Source organism: Berghia stephanieae, chromosome 5 (genome assembly GCF_034508935.2).
Source record: "Berghia stephanieae isolate SIO BIC M18660-M18661 chromosome 5, UCSD_Bste_1.3, whole genome shotgun sequence".
NCBI classification, from domain to species: domain Eukaryota; kingdom Metazoa; phylum Mollusca; class Gastropoda; order Nudibranchia; family Aeolidiidae; genus Berghia; species Berghia stephanieae.
In genome coordinates, this window is record NC_088364.1 from 75,218,029 (window position 1) to 75,237,608 (window position 19,580).

General features: G+C 32.5%; 1 protein-coding gene across 1 annotated transcript in view; it reads left to right on the top strand.

Annotated features, from left to right (window-relative positions):
* LOC144973608 (uncharacterized) overlaps positions 1 to 19,580 on the top strand; it is a 230,766-nt gene that overhangs the window by 104,670 nt on the left and 106,516 nt on the right. Inside the window, exons 74-88 of the mRNA XM_078916257.1 lie at positions 41 to 232; positions 778 to 906; positions 2,554 to 2,733; positions 3,625 to 3,771; positions 4,619 to 4,807; positions 5,972 to 6,109; positions 6,402 to 6,590; positions 7,447 to 7,566; positions 9,144 to 9,329; positions 9,946 to 10,077; positions 12,851 to 13,039; positions 14,475 to 14,594; positions 15,981 to 16,160; positions 17,789 to 17,920; positions 18,544 to 18,729. Of these exons, the coding sequence (XP_078772383.1) occupies positions 41 to 232; positions 778 to 906; positions 2,554 to 2,733; positions 3,625 to 3,771; positions 4,619 to 4,807; positions 5,972 to 6,109; positions 6,402 to 6,590; positions 7,447 to 7,566; positions 9,144 to 9,329; positions 9,946 to 10,077; positions 12,851 to 13,039; positions 14,475 to 14,594; positions 15,981 to 16,160; positions 17,789 to 17,920; positions 18,544 to 18,729 (2,409 nt within the window). The remainder of the gene's footprint in view (positions 1 to 40; positions 233 to 777; positions 907 to 2,553; positions 2,734 to 3,624; positions 3,772 to 4,618; positions 4,808 to 5,971; positions 6,110 to 6,401; positions 6,591 to 7,446; positions 7,567 to 9,143; positions 9,330 to 9,945; positions 10,078 to 12,850; positions 13,040 to 14,474; positions 14,595 to 15,980; positions 16,161 to 17,788; positions 17,921 to 18,543; positions 18,730 to 19,580) is intronic.

The following is a 19,580-nucleotide window of genomic DNA, read 5'->3' on the forward strand; positions in this document are numbered from 1 at the left end:
TTTAGATAACCAATTCTAATTCTTTTTCTATTATTTTCAGCTTGAAATTCAAGCCTGTGATGAAGCTCCGACCCCTCTGTGCTCGGACCCTAATGCTCTTGTGAGAATCGCTGTTACTCGTAACCAACACCCACCAAGATTCACAAACACTCCGTACAGCAGGCAGCTGAACAATGCATTTGGTGTGGGTACCAGTGTCTTTACTGCAAGTGCTGAAGATAAAGATCCTTCGGTATGTTCGTTTTATCTGATGAATCTGGTACATAATCAGACTGATTTCAACTATGAGAAAAAGATACGAGATAATATACCCTACAAATATAAATGTTTAAAAAAAAAATACTTCTTGACTTTTTCAAATTAAAATTGCTATTTGAGCAATTCAATGCTTTTTGGCCACTAATATATTTATTATGTATTCGATTAAGGTCTACGTAGGTCTTGTATAAATAATTTTAACTTTAACACTACTATTTGCTTTCATTTCCAGAATTTTAAGACCATCTATTTATTTCCTAATTTTTTGAGAAGGCACGCTTTCAATATTTGTTGATTCCTGCTATTTATTATACCCATTAAAGGTTGCACTCTTTATGTTGCTATCTGTTCTTATCCTGGAATGAGACGACCCTAGGCCTTAGCTAGAATCCGTCAATAAAAAATGAATTATCGGACAAAAATATTAAATTGTAGGTATAAACAGTTTAAAATGCCTATATTTGAATTATGCAACCTTTCATGAGAATTTACGATTTGTTATAATTCATTTTTCTACAGTCTAACATATTTGGCCAGCTTTCATACAAGATTATCGGTGACGATGGCGCCAAGAATCTTTTCAGAATACTTCAAAGTGGTAGAGTTGAAGTAAGCAATGCCCTCACAGGAAACGATACAGTGTTCCGGGTAAGTTTCATACCAAAATGTTTCTCAAGTAGCAACACCTATTACTGATATAACTGCTTCATCCCAAACACACCTATAACCACCACCACCACCACCACCACCACCACTACAAGTAGTTTTACTATCAATAATGCTTATACTATCACACAAATAAAAAACAAAACAAAAGCAAAACTTGAGCTTTTATATAGCGCAATATCCATTAAACATGCTCAGAACGCAATACAAAGGATCCTTAGCCAACATCAACACTAAATATGTAGGACAAGACAAGATTCTTGTAAGGCGATATTACAATTTTTTTCAGACAGAGACAATGCTGTTGATAGTCAGGTAGTCATTTTACATCATCATCAACATCAACATCATCATCAACATCATCATCAACATCATCATCATCATCATCATCATCATCATCATCATCATCATCATCAACATCATCATCATCATCATCATCATCATCATCATCATCATCATCATCATCATCACAAGCAAAAGCACTATCAATAACATTGTTGTCATTGTAGGCAATGAAATATCACCCTTAGTATATCGTTGCCCTCTTTAAAAAATAAATCGCATCCGAAACATCTTCATTACTAACCACGCAATGTAATCATTTCCATTTAGTTACGGGTGTAAAACTAGTGTTAAACAGAGCAGATTCGTCACCACTTTCAAAACATTATCCTAATCTACAACTTTACTTGCAATTATTACTCTTGACTCTTGTTTTGGAAAACCAATTACACATGTGAGCTGTCATCTCCAAATGGTATTATATCGGGGAGACTCGTGTTCCAAAATGTGGGTTTATTGTCAAAATGATCACATGACTCAAATTTTAGTTTTGTCACTTTAATAAACTATGTATATTGACTACAATGAAGAAAAGAAAATCAATCCAGTTTCATATTTTCGACAATACAATAAAATGTTAACGTCTAAAATCATCACCACATTATACCGTTTAAAGACGGTGGGTCACAGATAGCTTGAGTGCACAGAAACTAAAGAAGCCACATACATAGTGAAATCTGTATAAGAGAAATATCTAAGAATGCTTTACCTCACCTTTGACTTTCAGATCCCAGAAATATTTATTATTGTGTGTTATTCTATATAAAGCCCAACAGTTTAAAATGGTGTTTTTTTTTTGGGGGGGGGGGGGGGGTGGGGGGGGGGTTGGATGATCTAGTTGATAAACATTGAATAAATGATAAAAATAAATACGACACTTGTTTTAATAAGTTGATATTGGCAATAATATGACTGTCGTGTTAGAAAGTGAAAGTTCAAAGTATAGATCATCATTTTAATGTTGTTAACTTGGGACAATTTGAGCATATTTAGTGGATATTGCGCTATATAAAAGTTCAACTTGTTTACCCTGTTATTATACATTTAGACAGTGAGCCGCATATTATCTACTTCATTGATTTCATTCTCTAAGGCTGTTCATATTTTTGTTTATGGTCATTTCATTTTATTTCTTTTTCTCTCCTTTATTCAATTTGCCATTTTCATTATCTTTTAAGTCGAGTCTTTTGTTATTTTCAATTTCAGACAGCCGTCATTGCTCTTATGCTATAGATCAGTGGTTGTCAATTCGATTGATTTATCTAATTATTTTCACACATTTTTTAGCTTCGTCTTCAAGTATGTGATGGAGGAAACCTGTGTGATACAACAGTTGGATTTGTCTACATTGCAACTAACTTCCGAAATCCAGAACTCACACAGTCAAGTTACACAGATTCAATCGATGAAACAAAGCCATTCGGAGAAACGATTTTTGATGTCAATGCAGAGGACAAGGATGCTTTGGTACATATTTCTCTCCTGACTCGCCAACCAGTTTCGATTTCTCATATTTTTATACGCTTTGAGGCCCAATATATTATGATTAAATTATGGGAATGTTGACCAAAATATGCTGAATGCAAAAAGTAAAGTAAGTTTGTAACAAAAATAAAACAAAAGAAAGTGAATGAGTCGATAGTTCTTGCCCCATCTGAGTAGCCAAACTGAAGATTGTCACATGAATAACAGATGTTTCCTTCCCTCAACTAGCTTTCTAAGTCTCCATATATTCAGCCTATGCTGATTTTTTGTAGTAGCATATTTTGAAATTATGTTTGTTTTGGGAAAAAAAAAAGAAAATTAGTCTAAAATATGAGAGGATCTAATATAATAAATCATTTTGAATGGTTGAAAAAGGTTGGCAAGTCCGTATTTTTAATGATTCCTAATTGTCTTTTTCTTTCCAAAATGTTTGTAAATAATGATTTTAATAATAATAATAATGATAATAATAATAATAATAATTATAATAATAATAATAATAATAATAATAATAATAATGATAATGATAATGATAATAATAATAATAATAATAATAATAATAATAATAATAATAATGATGATGATGATGATGATGATGATGATGATGATGATGATGATGATGATGATGATGATGATGATGATGATGATGATAATGATGATGATGTTCAGTAGCTGCATTGCTCAAAGTTGTATAAGGTTTACCCGTGCCTTTAAGATTAAGAGCAGATTAATCAACATTCATTGTTCATAATGCTCCTTAAAGACGACGACGACGACAATTATTATTATTATTATTATTATTATTATTATTATTATTATTATTATTATTATTATTATTATTATTATTATTATTATGACAATTACCATTCATAGGCTCCAAACAACGTTGTTTACTTTGTGCTGGAAGAAGGTAATGTCGATGATGGCAGCATGAAATGCTTTGACATTGATGCGAACACAGGATTCATATTTGCAAGCCAAGATCTCAGATTCGATCCATGCAAGCGAGACTCCTTCAGAGTGAGTACATAATTGACTTAGGTTTTGTAGCTGGATGTTTTTAAAACAAGAAATAATGATACTAGATTGAATTGGCAGGACGATGATGAGTGCTAATTTCGTATCTGAAATGTCAAGAGAATACATTGCAACTTGGAACATGGTATGAATTAAAAAGAAACTTGTTTAGACGATTTCACCACGCGTAATATGTTTCAAAATAGTTCATTTGATGCCTCATTTTAAACATGATGCGCCCCATGTTAGATGTTTATATTGTTACTATAAGTGCCACACTGTTCTCTATTGTTGGTAACTAAGAATGATGAGAGAATGAAATTAATGCTAGGATGTTTTAACATGTTACATAGTCACCCTATTCATATGATATGGAGACATATTTGCAAACATATGTTATTAAGTGAAATCATGTTTTTTTGTGTTTTTTTTAAGATAGAGATTAAGAGCCAGCTTACTATTTAAGTCTTAAATTCAATGTTGCAATCCATATATTAGTTACCGTTGTTAGAAGGGTATGAATCTTTCATTAGCTATGATGGAGACAGCTCAACAAGTAATTAATGTTTCACCTCAGCTATATTTTCATTGTGTAATCATTTAATTTTATAATTTATATCACGAGCAACCTCAACCTTGCAATTATCTTAGTTACGTATAACCATCTCTCTCTCTCTCTCTCTCTCTCTCTCTCTCTCTCTCTCTCTCTCTCTCTCTCTCTCTCTCTCTCTCTCTCTCTCTCTCTCTCTCTCTCTCTCTTTCCATGTCTTTCCACAGTCGATCATTCCTCTATTTTTTTTCAAGATAAATGTTTATATTGGATGCATTGTTTTCTTATATTTATTTTCAGTTCCAAGTGCGTGCAATTGATCGTGGCAGTCCCCCCCTGTCAAGCAATCCATCCATTGTTCAGATTCAAGTTCTACGCAACAAAAATCCACCTGTTTGGGCTCGTGATAGCTACTCCATCAGCATTCCCGAGAATATTAATACTGGTCCTCTACAACTTGTCATGTCTGCTACTGATGGTGATAGCAATGTAAGTATTGACACCGTTCAGTAGCTGTATTGCTCAAAGTTGTATAAGCTTTACCAGTGCTATATAAGATTAAGAGCAGAATAATCAACAATCGTTGTTCATAATGCTCCTTAAACCGCAGGAAAAATATTTGTTTAACGAATTGTTTTTATTTTGGAAATCCTAATATATTTCTTTAAAGAAAAAAAATTTGATCAGAGGTGAAAGAATTGCTTGTTAAACAAAAATGTGAAAGTTAATCTGCATCAAAAAGATATTGTTAGTAATACTTTTGTCAAATTTAAAACTACGGCATAGAAGGTATGCTCATACGTTGAAATACAAGAGCTTCACAATGAGTTAAAACCACATAAATTGCTTATTATATGCGTTGCGTATTTTATTTGCTAAATGTCAGAAAAACAATAATATATAGAATGAAAAAAAAACCCAGTTTTCTTTTAAACACATTATAAAAACACAGAGTGACACACATACGCACATATATATATATATAATATATATATATATATATATATATATATATATATATATATATATATATATATATATATATATATATATATATATATATATATATATATATACTGAATCGTGTTTGATACAAATATGGTACGAAAAGTGCTCGACATGTAGTAATGGAGCGAATTATTATTTTTTAAAATATTTACCACAATGTTTGAGACAGTCTACATTAATGTTTCAGGCTTAATTTGCCATCGTCAGGACTGAGTTGTTTTGTTGACTGTTGAACAACAGTCAACAAAACAACTCAGTCCTGACGATGGCAAATTAAGCCTGAAACATTAATGTAGACTGTCTCAAACATTGTGGTAAATATTTTTTAAAAATAATATATATATATATATATATATATATATATATATATATATATATATATATATATATATATATATATTATTTTAAAAAAATATTTACCACAATGTTTGAGATATATATATATATATATATATATATATATATATATATATATATATATATATATATGAGAGAGAGAGAGAGAGAGAGAGAGAGAGAGAGAGAGAGAGAGAGAGAGAGAGAGAGAGAGAGAGAGAGAGAGAGAGGCCCTAATCAATACTAATCACCACATATCATGTAATTTATACCTTATACATCATACATCTAATTTTATTCCATTTACAGCAACCTCACAATGTCCTGAACTACAAGACTGTGGGGGGAAGTGGTTTCCAACTGTTTGACGTTTCTAAGGTGGACAACAACAATTGCCGACTGACCTTGAAAGCAACTCTTGAAGGTGTTCCACGCACTGAGTATAGGGTAAGAATTGAGCTATGTGGATGAGTAATCGGTATTTACTCCATACTTTTTAGCTAGATAAATGACCATCAAAGATAAATCAACATAAAGTTTTTTTGGTTTTATATAAAGGAACGTTTGTTGTTGCAGTATAAATTTAATTTTTTTTTTAATTCGAGAATCGTTAAAAAAAATTATACTTATCTTTAAAATATCATTTCGCAAATTTAAATGTTTTTACTATTTAATATTTTTGTGCACATTCATTATATAATGCAACCGAGTTTGAATCAGTTACACATTTTTTTTACAGTTAACTGTTCAAGTGTACGATGGTGGAAGTCCAAGCCTATTTGACTACACAGAAGTTGTCATCACTGTCAATCGTAACCTAAACAAACCAGAGTTTACACAGTTTACTTACAACTTCGTCACTAATGAACATGTCAGCTTGGGTGAACAGATTGGAACTAATTTGCTTGGAAAGGACGTTGACAAACAGGTGGATATATCTTTGTTCCAAGTGCCTCAATAACATCGTTTATTTGTTCGATTTTTTAAAGTTAATTTTAAAAATATTTTTACTACTATTATTATTTTACTTGACTGCGGGTGGGTAAACGGGGTAAGACTACATTGTGGTAGGTTTATGGTATAGATTGCATTTTCATTTGTCTATAGTCTATGTAGTAATAGTGTGTGTAATTAGGAATAACTAGACAGATTTGCACAAAGTATGATTTAGTTTTCCATTATCTAGTAATCTGAGAATTATTTTGAAAATTACATGTATTTTTCCCCCAATATTTCAATGTTAAATAATAATACTAGTGAATAATAACTAAATATTGCCATGATTTTGATAAGCAAATACAATCATGTTCTATATGGAAATAGTAGAAAAAAGTAATATGCCGTGAATTATTGAGTTAAACTTTATATTTTTATTGTTGTTAAATTGTGACTTGTGTCTACAACTTTTAAAAATTTGCAAAGTGCTCTGACAAAAAAAATGTTTTCCACGAATTCATTTATTCACATATTGCTATATAGACATACCATAAAAAGTCGGTGCAAGTGGTAATGTGTTTAGGGCACTCACTTTCTGACCTGGAGGAACTTTATCCTGGGCCACGCAGATCTGTCACTTTACCTTATTATGTCTTTGATCTTAGGTCATTACTTTCTAACATAGCAAGCACTATTTAGACAAGTGTCTCAACTTTATACCGTTAAAAATGGAACAGAATTTACATGAAACTTTATATAATTCAAATAATAATGTTCTGAATTGTTTATTTTATTCTTTATTGTGTTTACGGTGTTCTAATATTTGATAACCTTTTTCCTTGACACAGAATCCATGGAATGCTTATTACTTTGTACTGGAGCCTTCGAATGAATATTTCGATGTCGATGAATCAGGCAAAGTGTTTGCCATCAAGGATCTTGAATTAGATGCACAGACTACCTATACAGTAAGTTCAATTTAAAATATTTCTTAACTCCATTTTTTCGTTATTAGAAAGAACTAAAATGATCAATTGCAAATGTAAAGTGAAGCTTGAGAAAAGCTTTATTTGAAAGCGTCTATTGTTTCAAAATTGTTTTAAAAGAAATAAATATGAAAAGAAAGTCATACACGCATGTTGAGATTTTGAACACAGAGAGGAATGTGTAGATTTAAAAACTTAAATGTAATATTTAAAATGCTATTGCTCTTTCTACATAAAAATGTTTTTCGGTTATTGATCCCACATATTTTATTATATTTAATATAGAATATGACAAGTATTCTTGAAAAAAAATAGTGCGCTTATTGTCTTGCTGTAAGATATATGTTGAGTGAATAGCGTAGTAGTAAGTTACTTTTAAAAAAAAGAATTGAGCTTTTTTATAGTGCAATATTCACTATACTTGCTCAAAGTGCTTTACAAGGGGTCCCAAGCCAATAGCAACACTTAACATGTAGAATGAGAATTGACACCTGTTAGGCGATAATACAATCTTTTTCGGACAGAGACAATGCTGTTATGGCCAGGTACTCATTTTACTACCGAGGACGATGAGAGAATGTGAGTAAAGAGTCTTTTCCAAGGACTGAACTATGCGCTGAGCGAGGTTTGAACCAAGGACCTTCTGATCTGAAAGCGAGTGTCATACCGCAAGACAACATAGCCGCACAATTACTTGCCAATGGAGTGAATGTTTGTGTTCACATTGGGATGAATGGCCTAGTTTTATTTGTTCATTATTCTTGGCAACATACGTAAAAATAATTTTTCAAGGGCTGAAGATATAGCCAATTTGGATTATTTTTAAAGGGAAATTAATAGAAATATTGTTTACTCAGATATGGATATGTGACCCAAAACAAATTGATCTTCACCTCAGTGATTCAAAAGCATTTAAAAGTAATATTTGAGTAGAATCATGATAGAGCGCATGTATTTTGAGCTGGTGAACATTATTTTCTGGATACTTTATTTGTTTTTGTTTTTTTGGGGGGTTTTTTTGTTTAAAAAATGTACTGAATTTTTATTTTGTCTGTAGAAGGAATATGACTCTGAATTTTTCAAATTTCTTTCTCTTACAGCAAATTCCTGATGTAAATAATATGTTGTCTGTTTCAAATGTTGTTAAAGTTATACATGCGGGTGGTTGGATGGGAGCATCACCCTTGAATCATATACCTATGATGTTCGCATGGGTGTACGATCCGATAGTGATGTCGTTTCTTCTTCTCTTTACTATCCTATCCTGCTTCTTTGGTTTGTGATTGTATTTTTGACAGGGGATATTTTTTTTCTGTAAATCTTCTGCCTGTTTGCTCTTGGTTATTTATAATTTAGCTTATATCTTCAGGTTATGATTTTGATTTACATTTGTACTATTTTTGTTAGATTGCTTGTTTTTTTGTTTCAGCGGTCTCTCATATAACCTCAATTGTGTTGGAAGAGACCTAAAGCAACAAACAAAAAAAACAAAAAAAAAAAGTTATACATCGAAACTCAACCAATTTGTGCTTATTTTTTTTTTCTTCTTCTATTCCCAGATAAGACCGAGCATAGTTGACAGAGGTAATCCACAACTTCGTGGTGATATCCAAGCCACTGTTAATATTCAAGTTAATCGCAATCAAAACTGTCCAATCTTTGACAATGTGAATAAGGTCATTGACATCGACCAGGATAAAACAGGTGTTATTGTCACTATAAAAGCAACAGACAGTGATACTGTGGTAAATATTGAACAAATGAATTTAAGCTACAACTTTTTTTTTGTGTTGTAATTTAGTGGGGTAGATTAAATACTTTAACAAAAGATTATCAACCATTTTAAGCTTTTATTTTAATCTCATTTCTGAGATAAATGGATTTTATTTTCAATAAGGCTTAAATGGGTTTAATTTAATTTCTTCATACAAAATAATGAGTTATCCATTTGACGATGAAGGCGATGACTAAGATGAGGATGACGATGATGGTGAGGATTATGATGGTGATTATGTTGATGATGACGATGATGATGATGATGATGAGGATGATGATGATGATGATGATGATGATGATGATGATGATGATGATGATGATGATGATGATGATGATGATGATGATGATGATTAACATTATGACAAAAAGAGGGTTGATGATGATATCATTCTTAATAATAATAATATTAATAATAATAATAATAATAATAATAATAATAATAATAATAATAATAATAATAATAATAATAATGATAATAATAATTTTTTTTCAGCATGTTTGTATTTTTGCATGTACTATGCATGCTATGTATGTATTATTAAACTGGCACCAGATTGATACGCCCTTTTGATTATTTAATTTCAGTCAAAGTACAACACAGTGACACTGACGCTTGTGGGTGATGACAATGTCCAGCGATTCTTCTCCTTCAACCGAGCTAACGGAGAAGTAATTCCTCTACCACAGATGGTATCTGACACTGCTAAAATTTACAAGGTAAATCAACGCATCAAAATTGTAAAAAAAAAAATTACGATTTAATTTTATAAGATTTCTTCTGCCTCTTTTTGTTAAACTGGTGAAATTTCCTTCATTTGCAATGCACAGTTTTCATAAATGAAGCAAATTAACCAGTAGATTTTTTACCAAAACATGGAATTTGTGACACACCTTTACACATGCTCGGACATAGTTGATTGTTTGTAAAGAATAACGTGAATGAAATCGACTTCTCTCTTATAATTGTTATTGTTTTTATACCGTCAAATGGGTGACTAGTTATCATATTATTTTTTCGATAGTATTATAAATCTTTACATGTGCACATGATTATCTGTGTTGGTTCAGATGACTAAATGGTAGAATCGTGGGTATTTTACTTAGACACATACCACCAAGAGTAAAATGTGTGTTGTTCACTATGTTTACCAATCACAGCCACTGTTTACATTATGACAACTGTCCGTGAGGCATGGCCATCTAAGTGTCTATACTGTGTTACTCAATGGATAGAAAACCTAACTCACATGTCTCCCATAGTGGGCAAGGAGGTACATACTGTGTCTTCTATCCCCTTATATCTGTTTTCCAACATGCTTTCTGTCTTTGTCTTGGAATGAGATTACTTGGTTTTGTCCTGGTCCGGGCGGAGAGGGAAACAGTCGAATGTATAGTTAGTTTTGGGAGATGATATTTTTTTCATTGTAAATCATCTCTCTGTTATGCACTGTATTATGCTTTCTTTATTTTATATATGATTTGTAAAACATTTGAGTGTGTTCCTCTTAGCGGGGACCTGTGCTTGTGTCTGGATGAGACTTTTAGTGATCTCAAACTTAAGTACTTTGATAGAGTGCTTTTGGAATCTACACCTGTTTCTGATTTGAACCAATTCCCCTTTGTCTTCCCTTTTCTTGGATGCTTTATTGTAATTCTAGAACTTTTTACTATCCCATTTTCTTTCTTTTTACTGGCGCTGATATGACCTTAATGTGTTGCAAGCGCAGCAAAACCCTTAAAAACAAAAAAACATCTAAGTGTCTATACGGTGTTACTCAATGGATAGAAAACCTAACTCACATGTAAAGGGACCATATTTGAGTTCTATTTTTGTTCCTCTCTCTATCTCTGAGTGGATAAGTAGCTAGGGCTGTTGGATATGGAGAAAAATACTTAGTGATATACTGACTTCTTTCAAGAAATTATTACTAGTGATATGCTGACTTCTCTCAAGAAATTATTATTATTGATATACTGTCAAGAAATTATTATTATCGATATACTGACTTCTCTCAAGAAATTATTCTTATTGATATACTGACTTCTCTCAAGAAATTAGTACTAGTGATATGCTGACTTCTCTCAAGAAATCATTACTGGTTATATACTGACTTCTCAAGAAATTATTATTATTGATATACTGACTTCTCTCAAGAAATTATTATTATTGATATACTGACTTCTCTCAAGAAATTATTACTAGTGATATGCTGACTTCTCTCAAGAAATTATTACTTGTGATATACTGACTTCTCTCAAGAAATTATTTAGTGATTTACTGACTTTTTTCAAGAAATTACTCCTGGTTTTATACTGACTTCTCTCAAGAAATTATTATTATTATTGATATACTGACTTCTCTCAAGAAATTATTACTATTTGTTTCATGTAACAGAAACGTCTTAAGCCAACAGTGCTACTGTTATTAGGAACCATTTTTTCTTAAATTCCACCATACATTCTCATAAATAACACTACTTGAACATAATCAAGTTTTTATTGTGCGTGAACTAGTTGCTTCCTTTTACAATCGTTTTGTACTTACACCATCAGATCATGGCCATAAGTTATGAACGGTGTTGACTTAAGTTGAGAGGGTTGATGTGTTTAAAATTTATCACTCAACAAATCATGCTGGGATTAGAGTTTTTTGCTGAAGTCATGCATTCATTTTTTAATCAATCTCAGTAGGTATTTGCTTGACATTGTGCAAAGTCGGATATTGTACAAACTCTGCCTTGGACACTAAATTGTATGTACTTTACCCTTAGGTTGACGCAACAATATTGTTCTATAAAAAATACTCAAGCATTTATACAGCACAACATCCACTAAACGTGCACAAAGCGCTTTATAACTGGTCTGTAGACAACAGCAACACTCAACATGTCGGATGCCTGTAAGGCAAAATTACAATTTTCCGACAGAGGCACTGCTTGTAATGGCCAGAAACTTATTTTACAAATGAGTACAATAAGAGAATGTGAGTAAAGAGCCTTTTTCAATGACTCAACTATGCGCTGTGCAGAATGGGACTTGAACCCTGGACCTTTACGCCCAAAAGTGAGTATCGTACCACAGGGCCACATAACCTCGCGTCAGTTTTTTTATTTTAAAAAAAATTGTTTACTTACTTATCACTTAACATTAAAAAAATGATGGAGTGGCAAGTAGTTTAGGTGGTTGACGTGAAAATGTGATGGTAGGGGGTGGGGGGGGGGGGGTGGGGGGAGTAAATTGTTTAAATAATCCTTCATAAAATTATCATTTTATATTACAACATTAAGGGCCAAAAACACAATTTTTCTTTTCTCTGCTTATCTAAGGCTCAGTATTGGACTTTTCTTTTATCTCAAATAACATAACGTTTGACATTTGCATAGACTATTATACAAACCACAAAGGGTATTGTAAACAATCATATATCCATATAATACTGTAAAGTCAAATATCACAATTATCACTTCATTTTTTCTTTTCTCTCGATAAGCTGCGAATTGCTGCCTGGGATAACTATTGTGCCACACCAAAGGAGGAAGTATTCACTATCAACGTCAATAGAAATTTAAGTCCTCCAAGTTGGACTGTAAGTAGAGATCAAGTCGAAATCCAAGAAATATATCCTCCTGGATCAACAGTCTACAACTTATTCAACCCTGCTCGAGATCCAGATACGGGAGTAAGTTAAAAATTTAATTGAGCTTTAATTTTTTACTTAAGCTTTTATATAGCGCAATATCCACTAAACATGCTCAAAGCGCTTTACAAGGGGTCCCTGGCCAACAGCAACGTTTAACATGTAGGACGGGACATGACGCCTATTCGGTGATATTACAATTTTTCGGACAAAGACAACGCTGTTAACGGCCAGGTACTCATTTCACACCTGAGTACGGTGAGAGAATGTGAGTAAAGAGCCTTTTCCAAGGACTCAACTATGCGCCGAGCGCGAGGCTCGAACCCATGACCTTCCGATCCGAAAGTGAGTGTCATACCACTAGACCACATAGCCGCACAATTTAATCAATTTATTGGGAAATGTACCCCAATCCATTGCAATCCATACTGCTGCAGCGTCAGTACTGAAGATTCAACCTTTTTGTGGTGTGAGATGGTGCTAGGTTGTGGCTCTGTAACATAATAATTATGTCCACCTGTGATAGAAATGTTTTCTCTGTAATAGAGCAAAATTAAGAGAAGTGGCTCAGTGTGAAAAACTTACCTACTTAAGATTTTTTAAATATTATGGTTTTCTAAGTGAACATTTTTTTCCTCAGCCGGGTCAAAAAATTCTCCAAATTACTGAAAATAGGTCCTCTGGCACCACCCTTTTTCCTTCAAAGATACATACTGGGCATCGTGAGCCGAAAATTCTTACGAAATTCATCTTTGTTTGATAAAATACTTGTCCATTACACATTTTATGTGTGTGTTTGGCCTTTGAGCTATTGTATACCTTTCCCTAATTAAACTTAAATATAATTTGTACTGTACTGATTATCCCAATGTGCCCAAGTTTAACTTTGTTTTATGAAGTTTGTGGTGTGTTTACATAGGACAATATCATACTTAGCTACTTATATCGCTCAATGGTCTGTTTTGACATGAAATAGAAATATCTTCTGAGGCTCGAGCTTTAAAAATCTTTATAGTTAAACCACATAATTTGCTCTCTGTAGATAATATTAGTTTGTGGAGACTTTTGGGAATGACACTTTTCATCAGACGTGTAAGTCCTTGGTTTGAGACTCACTCTGAACGGCACAAAGTTGAGGCATTAGACAAGGCCCTGTACTCAAATTATCTCGCTATAATTAAGTGTAAAATGAGTACCTGGTCAATAACAGCATTTTCTTTGTCTGAAAAAGAAAACAACTGTAATATTGCTTTACTATCGTCATGTCTCGTTTCACAACCGAAGTGTTGGTGATGGGTAAGGACTCCTTATAAAGTGCTTTGAACAGATTTTGTAGATATTGCATTATATATTTTTAAAAATGTTTTACTCTTTTTTTTTTTTAAATCAACATCAGTGAAAGTAAATGCTACTGGTGGTGGTAGTGGTGGTGGTAATGATAGTAACTACAAAAGCACTCTTTTGTTTTCGTTTGTAGTTTGGAAGCCAAGTGACTTATGTGTCCGACGCTGGCAATTCAAATATGTTTCTTCTGGAAAGCAATGGTATAGTATCAGTTCGTAGGAGCTTGCTGGCCACGGCATTTGACACTTACACTGTAAGTTTTTGTTTATTTATTTAACTATATATATATATATATATATATATATATATATATATATATATATATTTCTTGTAACTGTCATGATATGACTGGAACTACAATTATATATTAGCATAAATATAGAAAGAGAAAATCATAGATAACGTTTTAACAAAACTTTTAGTAAGGCAGACATTATCAGTATACTAGTTCATTTAAAACTTTTGATAAAGGCAGGCAATATCGTATAAAAGTTTAAATACTTTTGGTAAAGCCAGACAATATCAGTATAATAGTACATTAAAATTCTTTAGTAACGGCAGGCAATATCAGTATAATAGTACATTAAGAACTTTTAGTAAAGCCAGACAATATCAGTATAATAGTACATTAAAAGTATATAGTAACGGCAGGTAATATCAGTATAATGCTATGTTTAATAATTTTAATACGGGCAAGCAATATCGGGATAATAGAAAAATATTGATGAAGATTATATTTGCAGTAGCACAGCTTTTCTTAATTATGACAAGATGAGCTGACTATGTGGTATATCACTTGGCTTTTTGAGAAAATTGGATTCTTTTGTCATAATTTAAAGGCTCTGTTATGTAATATAGTCTTAAAAGAATTGTTTGTCATTTTCATGCAGCATATAGATAACAAGTATACTCTTGTGAAAAACAAATATTAAAAATGGAAATGTTACCTTTTGATAGGTAACACATATCGTCTTGTTGCAAACAATCTTCGAAATGGAAACATTACCTTTTAAGAACTAGCTCCTATGGTCTTGTCGCAAACAATCTTATATTGGAAATATTACCTTATGAAAAGTAAAAAATATGGTTATGAAACACACAGATTTGAAGATAGGATATTACTTCATATTAAACTTATTTGTTTCAAAGGCTTTTAAATGGTCTAGTCTCTCTGGAAAGATCCTTGAACTAATGCCTTGAAAATCATAATAATAATTATTTTTTCAACTGTTTTGTTGTTTGGACAAGCTGAAAGTTTAATGAACTTGAAAAATGGGTAGTTCGTTATTATTAATATTATTATTATTATTATTATTATTATTATTATTATTATTATTATTATTATTATTATTATTATTATTATTATTATTATTATTATTATCATTATCATTATCATTATTATTATTAGTAGTAGTAGTAGTAGTAGTAGTAGTAGTAGTAGTAGTAGTAGTATTAGTATTAGTATTAGTATTAGTATTATTATTTTGTTAAAATTATTATTATTATTATTATTATTATTATTATTATTATTATTATTATTATTATTATTATTATTATTATTATTATTATTATTATTGTTATTATTATTTTTATTATTATTATGATCATTAATACTATTATGTTTGAAAAATATCAACAGTTGAAATACACGTTGAGGGACGATGGTGGCTTGACCAGCAATGCATTTACTTTAACTGTTAAAATCACAAGAAACAAAGCCCCAGCCCTCACGCTGGATCCTACAACATTGAACCTGACTAGTAGCCAACCTCGCTTTGTTAGTGTTTACACATGCTCATCTTCTGATCCTGATACTCAGGTGAGATTAGTTATAGAAATCGATAGGTTATCTAATCTTGAAAAAATGTGCTTTGTCAGCCATCGTTTCTTTTTCTTATTTGGCCCCTATAACTTTTAGATATCATTTTAAAGCAGTCCCCAATGGAATTGAGAATACCGTTTCGTGTAAATCCTAAAGCTTCTCCTGTCAAGAAATTAGCTATGCATACTATTATTATATTATCATCAACTTGGGAATTTCGCAATTTCCACTTAATGTGCTCAAAGCTTTTAACAATGGGTTTCGAACCAATTACCTTACCTTATCTTACCAGAGTACTGTCTCCCTACAGAGGTTAAATGTCATAGGACACCATTCTTTACGCTCAAGGGCCATTACCGAGCAGTTGATTATCTTTTTGCCAATTGTTGCCTCCACATTTCCTATCCAGGACTTCCTTGGTTTGTCCCGTGCCTTTCTGACAGCTTTCAAACCAATCGCAATACTTAAACTATTATAGGATTGAAGATGATGCTTGGAAGGTCCTATACATTTTTTTAGACATTGGCTGTTTCCCACCAGTTGCTCATTTTTCAAATTTGCATTGTGAGAGAATATCAGTAAAGAGCCCTTTACACGGTCTGAAGTTTGCGATGCATACAGCCTAACCATTGTTTTCAGTTCATACTCCATGTAACATAATATAATGAGACCAAATGCAGCACCACGATGTGGAGAAAATGAATATATTTTTACAACACACTTTCCTGGGTGAAAGAATTAATTTTCCCCTGGTTATAACTAATGCCCCTGGTCGGGGTTTCTGACCTCCCATAGTGGGCAGGGAGGTACATACTGTGTCGTCTATCCCTTTACATCTGTTTTCCAATTTGCTTTCTGTCTTTGTCTTGGAATGGGATTACTTGGTTTTGTCCTGGCCCTGACCGTATACCCAGGCTGGGAGGGAAACAGTCAAATGTATAGTTAGTTTTGGGAGATGATATTTTTTCCCTTGTAAATCATCTCTCTGTTATGTACTGTATTATTTTTACTTTTACATATGTATGATTTGTAAACAATTGAAGGTGTTCCTCTTGGCAGAACCTGTGCTTGTGTCAGGATGAGACATTTAGTGATCCCAAACTAAGTACTTTGATAGCGTACTCTTCGAATCGACATCTGTACCCTCGTCGAATCGATTCCTCGTTGTCTGCCGCATTCTTGGATGCTTTCATTGTAATTCAAGAACTTTTTACTGTCCCATTTTCTTCATTTTTATTGGCACTGATATGACCTTAATGTGTTGTAATTGCCGTAAAACCCTTAAAAACAAACAACATAACTTATGCCCGTTGTCATTTTTAAATAAAGGACAGGAGAAAAACTAGTAGTTCTGTTGATTAATTTATAAATCCAATGGACGAAAAGTTAAAATCATTAATATATGTCAACGTTTGTCATAATTTAAGAAGATAAGATAGATAATAGCAGTGGAAAGAAGATGGAGTGAGAGTACCTCCATCAGGGGATCAATGATGTGAACGAGTTGTGTCAAGGTACCCCCCCTTATCACCCTCCACTTAATGATATGATTAAATAAATGATAATTCATTCAATGGATCACCATAAAGGAGACAATGATTTAAATGTGTTGTATTTGTTCCCAGGCACCATTCAGCCAAGTCGGATACTATTTGGTTGGTGATTTGGATGCCCAGGACTATTTTGATCTCAACGAGGGCACCTGTGTTCTTACTGTGAAGAAATCCTTGTCTCTGAGCAGCAAAAGTCTCTACCGAGTAAGATTTTGAAACATAATACAGTTTGTCAATTCTCAATTTTTAGATTAGTTGAGGATTAATAACAAATAAATAGCGAATAGTAATACTCATTTTGTTGATAAGAAAATATATTAGCTACCTTATTTTATTCAGAATTTTAAGAATTATAATTTTAGTCCAGAAAAAAAATTAATTTATTTAGTTGGTATTGTTCTGAAGTCAACTTCAACATCCTTACCATGGTCATTGCTATTTAAGTAAACACCTCAAAGTCATCACTTCCATCATTACCACCTTTATTACCATCACCATCATAACTCGTGCTGCTATCATCATCATCATCATCATCATCATCATCATCATCATCATCATCATCATCATCATCATCATCATCACCATCTTCATCACCATCACCATCTTCATCATCATCATCATCATCGTCGTCGTTGTCATCATCATCGTCATCATCATATAATAATGATGATAATAATAATAATAATAATAATAATAATAATAATAATAATAATGATAATGATAATAATATAACAACAACAACAATACTAATAATATCAACGATCATATCCATTGAATGTTTATAACAAAATTTCAAGGTTCTTCCTTTTTTCAACATCAAATTTCAGCTTCGAATTCAAGTGTTGGATAGAGGCACCCCTCGTCTGGGTGAGACTAAAGAACTGTTGGTAAATGTTGATCACAATCTGGAGGCTCCACGCTTTGTTACATTGCTGTATGAGAATACCATTCTTGAGACTAAACCTGTGGGTGAAACCATTTTTACTGTCAAAGCAGTTGATAATGACGGTTATGTAAGTATACACATTTATTTTGCTATTAAAGTACAAATACTGGGCGGGGTTTTTAGATATCCCGTTTTGGGCAGGAAGATCACTGATGCTGTGTTTGTTTTCCCTTAAATTTACTTTTCCAGGTTAATTTCTGTCTTGGAATGAGAGTACTTGGTTTTGTCCCGGTCCTGCCCAGAAACTCTTTTAACTGAGAGGGAAACAGTCAAATGTGTTTTTGGAGATGTTATTTTCCTTGTAGATCATGTCTCTGTTATGTAGTCTATTCTACTTTTTGTTTTGTTTTCAGTATCGTGTATTGTAAGCATTTGAGATGGGACTATTAAGTGATATCTTTGATAGTTTGCTCTTGGAATCTACATCTGGTCCTTATTTAAACCAGTTCCCCCCCCCCCCTCTTTTTTTTTTTTTACCTCTGCTTGAATACTTTTGTAAATCAATATTTTTTTTTTACTATCTCACTTTCTCTCTCTTTACTGGCGCTCAAATGGCCTAAAATATCACATGCGTCATAAAACTCAAAAACAAACACAATCAAGAAGTATAATTTAAAAAAATAAATCATTTGCTCTCACCTTCCTTTATCTGTAGTCTCTTTCTATGCGAGTTATTGCCCTTGCAACTGAATGAGATTTTTTTCTAGGGCCAAGCTGAAGTTTGTGAGATAGATAAGTGTGAATTTGTCTTTTTTTCTGTGAGGGATGACCTTTTTTTCTCTCTCATCAATATTTATTTGATGTCAATGTGAGACTTTAGTGAGCCTCAGGATGGGCTGACTTGTCGATTGCTGCTATATCTAATTCTTTCTCTTGAACCATTTCACTTTTCTTTACCTCTAAACATGCTTGACCTTA